The sequence below is a fragment of the Camelina sativa genome, chromosome 15 (assembly GCF_000633955.1).
Source record: "Camelina sativa cultivar DH55 chromosome 15, Cs, whole genome shotgun sequence".
NCBI lineage: Eukaryota > Viridiplantae > Streptophyta > Magnoliopsida > Brassicales > Brassicaceae > Camelina > Camelina sativa.
This window is the reverse complement of record NC_025699.1, coordinates 5,043,785-5,053,897: the sequence shown is the minus strand read 5'-3', so window position 1 is coordinate 5,053,897 and position 10,113 is coordinate 5,043,785. Positions and strand designations below refer to the sequence as shown.

Sequence of the window (10,113 nt, the reverse complement as noted above, 5' to 3'; positions counted from 1 at the left end):
GAGAATTTGATGGGATTTAGGAAATTTAGAATTTTGATAGATTTTAGAGAAGTTCATATGATTTTCTGTAAAATTCTTTCAAATCCCACCTAAAACCATGAGATTTGGATTTCTATATTTTTAACTAAACAAATCCTCCAGAATCCTAAAAATTATTAAAATCCTAATCTACAAAACTGTTTTGAATAACAGTGGATTTTAAAGTAGATTTTTAAATCATCAGTTCAATAACAAGGGATTTTAATGGATTTTAAAATAGATTTTTAAATCATCAGTTCAATAACAGTGGATTTTAATAGAATTTTTAAAATCCATGATTGAATAACATAGAATTTGTAAATTTCACACAAATCACTTAAAATGTCAAGTTGAATACACCCCCCCTAAGAAATCCATATAAAATTGCTAGAGGTCGACAGAATTAATTACATTAATAACATTAATTGCTAAAACTTTCTTTATTAGTATTTTTAAGCAAAAACTGCTGCAAAAATTCTAGTATAGATAGATAACATTTAAAATCTTTAAAACTCTAATCAAATTTCAAACCAGCAAGCTCTCTACTAATTGATATGAAACAGAGAGTGCCAAATGTTAAACAAAGTGAACCGAAAAATTAACCAAAGCACGCATGGCGACATCCGCACGTGTGGAATACGTAGATTAAGACACGTGTTCTTCTTTCTTTCTTTCACTGTGCAGGCCTTTACTTTTTCACTCGCGCAATATAAACCCAGAAACAGTCTCTCTCTATCTCTCTCTCCGACTCCGTTTACTATATCACCCTTCATCTCTCACCGGAATCTCAAGGTTCGTTTTCCTCTTTTCTGGGTTTATGTGTTTGGATGTGTATATGACAATCTTCAAACCAAATCAACAAAAGTATGTTCTATTTATCATCAACGTATTTTGGGGGTTTTAATCTCTCTCTGTTCGACACTTAGTAAAGGTCGTACCTTTGTATTCAGTTCATAGAATCCAAACGTTGACTAGAGTAAATTTGTTGTTCTAGCAAAGACCCATTAAGGATATTTCTTGAATAGCTGCTACCTTCTCAAATCGATTAGTTCACGTATCACGTGTCAGATGAATGGTTTTTATTAGAATTGTACTGATGGATCTACGATGCTGTGTCCAATGCGTAAATTTGATCTTATTTTCCTGTGATGATTTCAGACCACATGGCCTCCTTCGATGGTCCAGGGTTTATGATGGTTGATAATTCTTGGATCCAGACCAAAGCCATTGATGTTGAATCATCAACCGATATCTCTCCTTACCTAACCAAGATCCTTGAAGATTCCGTCTGGAACGGAAACCGCTCCATTGTCTTCGATGTGTATTGGGATGTTCAATCTGTTGACAAGAAGTCTGAATGGCGTCTCTGCTCAGTGAAGTTTAGCACGAAAAACTTCTGTCTCTTCCTCCGCCTCCCAAAGACCTTCAGCGATAATCTCAAGGATCTTTACCGTTTCTTTGCTTCCAAGTTTGTCACATTCGTTGGTGTCCAGATTCAAGAAGACCTCGCTTTGCTTAAGGAGAACCATGGTATTGTGATTCGAAGCTCTTTGGAGATTGGGAAATTAGCTGCGGTAGCACGAGGAACTCCAATTGTTGAGTTTCTTGGAACTAGGGAATTAGCTCACAAGATTCTTTGGTATGACATGAGTCGCCTTGATTCGATCCAGTCTAAGTGGGATGAAGCAAGTGCTAATGATCGTATTGAAGCTGCTGCCATTGAAGGTTGGCTTATTTTCAATGTGTACGATCAATTGCAGCTGTGACCTACCTAACTTATGTTCACTTTCTTGATCAAATGGGATTTGTGAGATTGCGCTTGATTGTTTCCTGTTGTGCATTTTGATTTGTTTGTTGTTGCTATGACTGAACTGTATTGTCTGAATAAAATCATGCCCGGATTGTCTTTTTGTCTGAAGATTTTGAGATTATGTTACTTGCCAAATTTAAAACTGGATGAATAAAACGAACCACAAATGAGACATGGAGAATTAAACGAGCAAAAATGTTTATTTAAAAGAGTTAGATACAGACTGGTTTTACTCTAGATCACATTCACAAGTTAGTTAAGCTAAGAGAGAGTTACAAAACTTACAAGAAACTCAACAAAACGTTAGCAACTCTCTGCCTATGCTTTCATACCACACTTTCTACATTTGTAGTGTAATGAAACTCGATCTGTAAACGGTGATGAACAGGCGCGGTGGAGGCTAATCCTTTCTTGATATCCTCCTGCAACTCTCTAATTGGTATTGCCGCCAAGAAATTCTTAATATACTCTTTACATGACTCCTTCCCTCTGCACACAATCTCTGATTCAGGTTCTGACTCGGATCCTGCTTCTTCTGTATGAAGAATCTTGTGGATGATGGTTTTGTGGTCAAATTTCAAAACGTAAGCTTGATCACAACCTTCGTAAAGCCTTTCTCCAAGTGTGTCAATGATATAGTAAGCTTCCTTTTCAACTTTGAGGACAAAGAAGTGATCATTCCAACTCACAATGTAAACACGAGGTGGAGAGTCATCAACATAACTATCGATATTCGTTGAGCTTTCCTCAAGACTGATAATCTCAGCCCAAATACTATCAAACGACATTGCGCCTTGCAAAAACTCGAATCTTCCTTCATTGATCATCCCGTCGGGGTGGAAAAAACCAACAAATGACTTCCCGGGGATAACTGTTAGAGGACGGATCTGCGCTTGTAGCACGGTATCGAGATCAAAATGCTTGTCGGGAAACTGCTGCATATACGTTTCGTTTTCACAGAGGTTTCTCCACTCTAAAGAACCTTCTCTGATCAAACTATCGAACTGAGACTTGATCGGTAGGAGATTACCATTCTTCTGAAACCAATCCGCAATAACAGCTACAAGAGCTGTGCAAGCGCTCTCACCAGCTGCTCGCTCGCTTCTCTGGTCAATAGAAGCAAGAAAGACATTTGTCTGAAGCTTCATGTGTCCATCTCTGCTTATCACTTCTTTCTCCTCCCAACTTCCAATCGCAAAACTGTCTTCTCCAAACTCCGAGAAAGAAGATCGCTGATTCGCATATGAATCTTCATCAATCTTGCTCTGCAAATTAAAACATGCAAAATGAGAACTTGATTCACATAGACCATACCAACTGCATTAGACACCTGACCAGTAAATAAGAACTTACACCAAAAAGAGAATGAGCTTCATCTGCACTAAGTTGCCTCCGATCATAATCAATGTCATCTCCACCTTCTTCTCCATTATCCTTCTTTAACAAAGGCTCTCCTTTGGATTTCGGAGACCTAAAGCTCAACTTCCGCTTCCTCCATGGCAATATGCTACGCCGTGGAAGAAGTGATGTCTCATAGACCAAACCAGCAGCGGGATCTTCAACGTCCGAGCAACCTGTTCCTACGTCGGACTTCCTGTGGCTATAATAAACCCAATCTTCGTCTTCGTCGCTGACTTTGGCGCCACAGTTTAAAGAAGTTCCCACACCATTTGCATAAGACAAAGGTCCATAAGAGAAAGATTTTCTCACACTCATCAAGTCTTGTTTGCATTCATCAAAATCTGTCTCGAAATCATCAAGTGATTCTGATGATTCAAAGCTTGAGAATCTGCCTTCTTCTTCCCGGCAAGCTTTCTTGGCTTTCCTTGTAGAAACAAACTCTGTAAAAATCTTGACTTTTCTGAGACCAGCTTTGATTGCAGAAACATCCTCCTTCTCATTTGAGTGTGTTTCACTAGGCTGTTGTGGTGATGGGGACGGGACAGGGACAGAGACAGGCACAGGCACAGGTACAATCGCAGTTTGTGCTGCCGAGTCTGATGTTTCTGGAGTGGTTCTAAGCTCAAGCAGGCTCAATGATACCTAAAAGGAACAAGAGTATCTCAAAAGGTCAGAAAACCCATAACTGATCCAAGAAAGTAGAGAAGTAACGAAAGAGAGAAGAAGTAAACCATACAAAGAGCAATGGATGTGGCTCGGAGGCAACACAAGCAGAGAGCGTGAGAGGAATGTTTATTTCGAATTCTTTTTTATCAGTCACACGGGCATATTCAGCAAGATTCAAAAATGCAGTTCCAACAACAGGAGCTTTATTCTTCTGTCCTTGCTTCATTCCCTAGGAATCAAAAACCATAAATCAATTTATTTGTCTCTGAGGAAATTGACACCAACATACCTATAACAACTAAACATAGTTTGAAATGTAACACAATAGAACCTCAACCTCTACAACAACAGGAATCAAGCTCAAGTTTCAAGTCTTAATCAAACTCGTTGAGACATTAATCAGTATCAAAATCTTCCAGCCAACAAATCAAAATTTGATCACCTAGCTAGGAGGGTTCCATCTACAGCCTATAACAATTAAACATAGTTTGAAATGTAACATAATAGAACCTCAACCTCTAGAACAACAGGAATCAAGCTCTAGTTTCAAGTCTTAGAATCAAACACGTTGAGACATTCATTAATGGCAATCAAAATCTTCCAGCCAAAAAAATCAAAAAGTCTCGTGATTTGATCACCCAGCTATCTATGGTTCCATCTAAAGCCTAATCAAACCATTTCCAAAGTTCAACATTCGAATCTACAACTTAGATATCAAATCTTAAGATACTGATTCTAAAGACTTACATTGGTAAAGACAGAGAAAGCAATCTCCCAAGGATAAAACAAACTGTCCTTGTAAGAAGTAAGAGAGCATAAACTCTGAAACTCTTCATCATCCCATGAAACGACATCGCTTTCTCCCAGAGCTTCTTTGGTAAAGTTCCTCTTCACCGTCCTTCTTAAAGATCCCAATGTCGCTTTAGGTCCTTTCCAGCGAATCTCCACCGTCAACCTCTCCTCCTTCTCCGGTACACCTTCACGCACCAGATCCCAACCTTCAAGCTTCTTCACCGCAAGCTTCACCTCGTATTTCCTCGTTACCAACGGCGGCCATGGTCGCCACTTCATCATCTTCACCACCATTTACGCAAAATTGGAAAATTTGGAGTCGTCAAGATAAAAAACACACGAGATCAAAGAAACGTAACAAAACTCTTTTGCAGTAGTTGAGAAATTTGGGGAAACCTAGAGAATCTTAGAAAAAAGGTTTCTTTGCCTTCAATCTATAGCTAACCTAAGAATAAAAAAGATCAATGCCCAAAAATAGAAAGAAGTTTTTAGACCCAGAAATCTATATTAGAAGAGGGTTTCTTCTTGGAAACAGAGAGAGATCAAAAAGGTAAGAAATTGAAGAAAAAAACAACAACTTGTTAAAAATTTAGCTTCAGCTAAAAGATTGCAAAAAGTTATGCCGTGAGGAGGAGAGAAGAAAACAGTAAAGAGAGAGAGAGTGGCGCAGAAACAGAACACACTAGCTCACAAGCGTGTAGACAGAGAAAGACAACGAAGAAAGTGAAAAAAAGAAAGATCTCAACTTCACAGATCTGTCCCTCTCTTTAACGATAGAGAGCAGTGGTGGGCGGATAAAACAAACAAACCGGTCTTTAACCGATGCGTGGACTAATTAACCGTGGTTAAGTTATGTATAACGGTGTCGTTTTGTTCCGGTTTAGATTGACTTCCCATTTCTAACCATAATCCCAACGTCACGGGTGGGGGAGACGCGACTGCTTAACGGCGTTAATAAAATTCCGTTTTTGTCTTATCTTTTTTTTTTTTTCCTTTTCTTTTGTTTAATCAAAACCAAATTAGTTTAACACTTCAAATTTTGGTTTCATGTGTTTTTTGTCCATGTGTTGAGGAATTTGTAGACCATGTGTTTTTGTCGCATAATCTTTCTTGCACTTGTCTATTATGAATTTATGATGATTCCTCTCAAAATTATAGCAAAGAAATGTGTATGAGAATGAATATGATGATCTTGTTGATTAATAATATTATTATTTATTAGAGTTAAGCTGCTGATCGATCTTTAATAATCAAATTCCATGTGAAAAAAAAAATTACATCCTACAAGCCTTTTTCATAAGAAGTGTTTATATATTTTAAGGTTTATATTTGTTTGTTTGTCCTAAGAGTTTTCTGACTTTCTCTATGTAAGTTTGACTTATCTTTCACAAGAAAAGAAGAAGAAAAATATTAGTTTCACTTTTACTGTAAAATTTTATAGTTTCGGGTACATACCCATTTTTAACCCGTTTGATTTCTTAGAAAAAAAGGAAATCCCAAAACCCAGTTTTAAACATGATTTCGGATATCCATTGGGGTTTTACTCACTTTTAACATCCCTACTTTTACATGATTATTTTATGCGACAACATGGTTCATGCCACTGAATGTGGTGGTCACTGGTCATAGTTATGCTTCACACGAAAGGAACATACGGTATCTTTGCATTATGCATGGTCGTGGATTTCTATTATCGCATAAGAATGTGTTGTCAACAACTAGCTAGCTAGTAGTGTTGTAACATCCTTGAAAGGATTACTTTCGCAATTATTGTATAAAAATTAATTAAATAACAAATTTGAAATGGATCTCTTTATAATATGTCATTACTTTTATAAATTAGCACTAATTAGCCATGCAAGTCAAATTACTCACCCATCATCAGTATTACAATAAGATATATCTTTAAAAACCAATTAAGTTAAAAAAAATCTAAGAATACTATGATTAAAAATTACTGTAGAAATTATAATCATGAAAGCAAAATGCCAAGTGTGGATTCCTTGAAATAAAGTGAAACATCTTTTTTTTTTTGTAGCTCTAAGTAGCCATTACATTGTTTTTTACTAGATATTCTATTAAATAGACAAGATCATAAAAGTTTAGATTGCTTTAAAAATTAAAGTTTAGTTAGGAATTTTGTTTTTTTGTCAATAATTAGGAATTTTATAAGTAAAATTTATAGTAAAAGTATCTTCCAATTACATGTACTATAATAATTATCTATCATTATTTAGTGGATAGTGATGAATGCACTATATTTAAATATACTAATATATATACATTTTTAAAAAAACATACATATCTCTCAATTCTTAATTGGAAAATCACATTTTAAACCTTCAAAGTGTCACTGGGTAGCACTTTAAACATCGAGAGAATTTTATTAACACTATAAACCTTTAAAATGATTTTACTAACACTTTAAATCTTTAAAATGATTTTACTAACACTTTAAACCTTAAAACTAACTTTCATTTTGGTACTGCCATAAAAATAATAGAATAATAATATCCGTCAACGTAAAATAGTGAAAATATGTTGGTTTGATTTAAATTTTAATCAGTTTTAGTTTTTATAAATAAATATAAAGATAAAATATAATTTTGCGTTCATCTTCATTATAGACAAAAATTTTACGACGTTACTCTTCACATTATTAATCATTTTAATAAATGTATCTCACTGGATTCTGAATCAAATCGATTGATTTCTCATTGGAAACCAATAAATCTTCTAAATATGTTATCGTCTTCAATTTTACATTTGTCAAATGTTTTAATCTTACCTCTACCTCTGATTCTTCATTTTTTTTGCTTTGATATATTTTTATTTATTTTTGTATCAATTGTAATAAATAATTAAATTAAATTAAATTAATTAAACAAGTATTTAAATCAAACCAACATAGTTTAACTATTTCACGTTGACGGATATTACTGTTCTGTCATCTTTTATGGCGGTGCAAACAAGAAAGGTAATTTTAAGGTTTAAAGTGTTAGTGAAATTATTTTAAAGTTTTTTTGTGTTAGTAAAAAAATTTCAAAGTGATACTCTTTGACATTTTAAAAGTTTAAAATGTGATTTTTCCGTTGTAATAAATATTTTTTTAGGAAGAAAAAAGAAAACGAGGAAAATAAAAAAAAATGTTTTCCAAGATTTTTTGGGCCTACAGATTTGAGATTGTGCTACTACTATAGAGCCTCTCTGTCTGCTTCAATTATTCACTTTCAATATTTAAACTGATTTCGTCCGACATCTCTCAATCTAAATCCCAAAAATCAATCTACTGCCGCGAACTCAATGGAGACGACGGCTCCGGCGACGTTGGAACGGCGAGGTATAATCCATATTTTTCCTTTTGAAATCCTGTACCGGTTGCAAAAATCTCGAGTTATCATGTATATCGGATTTTTTTTTTTTTTTTTTTTTTTNTTTTTGGGTTTGTTGACTTTAGTGTCGAGTAGATGATGAAGATCGAGATATCTACTAGTTTTTTATTCTTGTCTTCCAATTAGTTATTTTCTCTTGACATGGTTTTACTGTTCATTAAGCTCCAGTGATAGATTTGGTGTATTCTTCGTTAGTTAATGTTATGTGTGTATAAAACTGTCACAAGACTCTTGCTTTTGTAAACAAAAACTGTGGATGAAAACATATAATATATACTTTTTTTGTTTTGTTTTCATAAGACTTAATTTGCAGTTTTTGTTATATAGTTGGCACAGAATTATCAGAGTCAATGCTTGGGGACAAACTGGTACTAAAAGGGTTGAAATTTTACGGATTCCATGGAGCGATTCCTGAAGAGACGACACTGGGGCAGATGTTTCTTGTTGACATTGATGCTTGTACCAGTCTGAAAAAGGCTGGTGTATCAGACGACTTAGCAGATACAATCAGCTATGTCGACATTTTCAGGTTAGATAATTTATTATTGTATCCGATTTGTGTCCATCCTTAAGTTATGATGACTAGCTTTGTCTTTGAAGTTATGATTTTATTGTGGAAAGAATGATATTGTTTGCAGCATAGCTAAGGAAGCTGTTGAAGGATCATCAAGAAACCTTCTAGAGGCAGTCGCGGAACTCATCGCCACCAAAACGCTTGACAAATTCCCTCAGGTAACCGCTGTTCGAGTGAAGCTCGTGAAGCCAAATGTTGCACTTATTAAGAGCACTATCGATTACTTAGGTGTCGAGATATTCAGACAGCAACGCAAGCACTAGTTCAATTAAACCTGAACAACCCTCAAAAACTTTGTCGGGATAATAAAGTTTATTACTCTATCCATGTGTATCTTTTTCATATCATCTTCATGTATATCTAAAAGCTTTGAACCATGTCATGAGCTGATTTAGATGTTTCTCTTTTTTTTTTTTTCTTTTTTTATTAATGCTCTTTCGGAATCATAGATTGTCTATTGGGATTGGTCTGTTCTTTTCCTATGTCACAAGAGATTATGTTCTTTGTGTGTTGTTAAGTAATAAAATCATTGCGCACATTTGGGATCAGTTTATAGTGCTTATAACAAGTATTATTGAAATCATCATTCAGCACCCAACCAGAACCAGTTGTCATATTTGGATCCGAGTATCTTTTGACGCATCACTGTGCCAATAAACAAGAAATCGCTCATTGAAAAATAAGGTCTGTTTAAAAAGAAACAATGGATTTTTCTTTTGCACATTTTTTATAAATATGATATATATTTATTATAACGATATCAATAATTGTCAAAAAAATAATAAAAAATGATATCAATGATATTATATATCACTTCAAGAATTTGCAACGCACAAAAGAATTTTAGCTGGAAAAAATAATTTTAGTCTTCAGAATCTTCCTTGTTAATGTCATCGAGAATTACAATGAGGGAGACAATAAAAGCAAAGTCAACATTCGGATAGACCGTAACCGAGAAATTACTCTTCCCAATTAATATGCTTTGTGCGGTATGTTTCTTGTGCATCTGAAAAACCCACATAAAACAAAACAGCAATGAATCAAATCAGCACGATCTGATCTCGATCATATATATACACACTAGCTAGTCCATTTTATAAATTACAAAACATCTGAACCAGTTTGATTACCTGAGCAACAATGACATCAGACTTGCCGGCGTAAACGACACATGACCGGTCGAGCCAACTTCCTTTGACATGGAAGTCGCATACCTTCATTTCTTTATTTTCAGCCAAGAAAATGTCAAGTTTTGGCTTCATAATTTGAATCATCGACGATCGTTTCAATGTGTATACTAGATCACTTTGGCTCGTACTTTTTCCTCTAAATACTTGCCACCTATCATGCAAGCTCACCCTCTGCAGTTTTTAATTAACGTCACAAAATTAAATAAAGAGTCTAAAATTGTGGCTAATTTCAACCATTACAAAAAAAAAAAAAAAAAAAAAAAAAACTTT

General features: G+C 34.9%; 4 protein-coding genes across 4 annotated transcripts; 2 read left to right on the top strand and 2 right to left on the bottom strand.

The window, feature by feature from the left end:
• On the top strand, positions 697-1,936 carry LOC104745379 (uncharacterized protein At5g06450-like). The gene is made up of 2 exons (XM_010466589.1): positions 697-810; positions 1,177-1,936. Exon 2 carries the CDS (start codon positions 1,182-1,184, stop codon positions 1,782-1,784), a length of 603 nt encoding a protein of 200 aa, XP_010464891.1. The 5' UTR covers positions 697-810; positions 1,177-1,181; the 3' UTR covers positions 1,785-1,936.
• Positions 2,005-5,451, bottom strand: LOC104745380. Its single transcript, XM_010466590.2, has 4 exons — positions 4,643-5,451; positions 3,966-4,124; positions 3,182-3,871; positions 2,005-3,093 (listed from the first exon to the last, which is right to left on the bottom strand). Exons 1-4 carry the CDS (start codon positions 4,979-4,981, stop codon positions 2,155-2,157), a joined length of 2,127 nt encoding a protein of 708 aa, XP_010464892.1. The 5' UTR covers positions 4,982-5,451; the 3' UTR covers positions 2,005-2,154.
• LOC104745381 (dihydroneopterin aldolase 1) lies at positions 7,904-9,201 on the top strand. The gene is made up of 3 exons (XM_010466592.2): positions 7,904-8,027; positions 8,407-8,608; positions 8,718-9,201. Exons 1-3 carry the CDS (start codon positions 7,991-7,993, stop codon positions 8,914-8,916), a joined length of 438 nt encoding a protein of 145 aa, XP_010464894.1. The 5' UTR covers positions 7,904-7,990; the 3' UTR covers positions 8,917-9,201.
• LOC104745382 (protein LURP-one-related 10-like) lies at positions 9,433-10,014 on the bottom strand (the record flags this gene model as incomplete). The annotated part of the gene is given in 2 exon segments (XM_010466593.1): positions 9,433-9,659; positions 9,784-10,014. Coding segments are annotated over 2 exon segments (375 nt in total), but the record flags the coding sequence as incomplete, so codon positions are not given.

Bases quoted from the DNA above. Each gene is read 5' to 3' on its own strand.
- LOC104745379 (XM_010466589.1), top strand. From the start codon at position 1,182: ATGGCCTCCTTCGATGGTCCAGGGTTTATGATGGTTGATAATTCTTGG.
- LOC104745380 (XM_010466590.2), bottom strand. From the start codon at position 4,981: ATGGTGGTGAAGATGATGAAGTGGCGACCATGGCCGCCGTTGGTAACG. The intron at 4,125-4,642 runs GTAAGTCTTTAG...TTTGATTCCTAG, and splicing joins CTTTCTCTGTCTTTACCAAT to GGAATGAAGCAAGGACAGAA. The intron at 3,094-3,181 runs GTAAGTTCTTAT...TTTAATTTGCAG, and splicing joins AAGCTCATTCTCTTTTTGGT to AGCAAGATTGATGAAGATTC.
- LOC104745381 (XM_010466592.2), top strand. From the start codon at position 7,991: ATGGAGACGACGGCTCCGGCGACGTTGGAACGGCGAG. The intron at 8,028-8,406 runs GTATAATCCATA...TTTGTTATATAG, and splicing joins GGCGACGTTGGAACGGCGAG to TTGGCACAGAATTATCAGAG. The intron at 8,609-8,717 runs GTTAGATAATTT...TATTGTTTGCAG, and splicing joins AGCTATGTCGACATTTTCAG to CATAGCTAAGGAAGCTGTTG.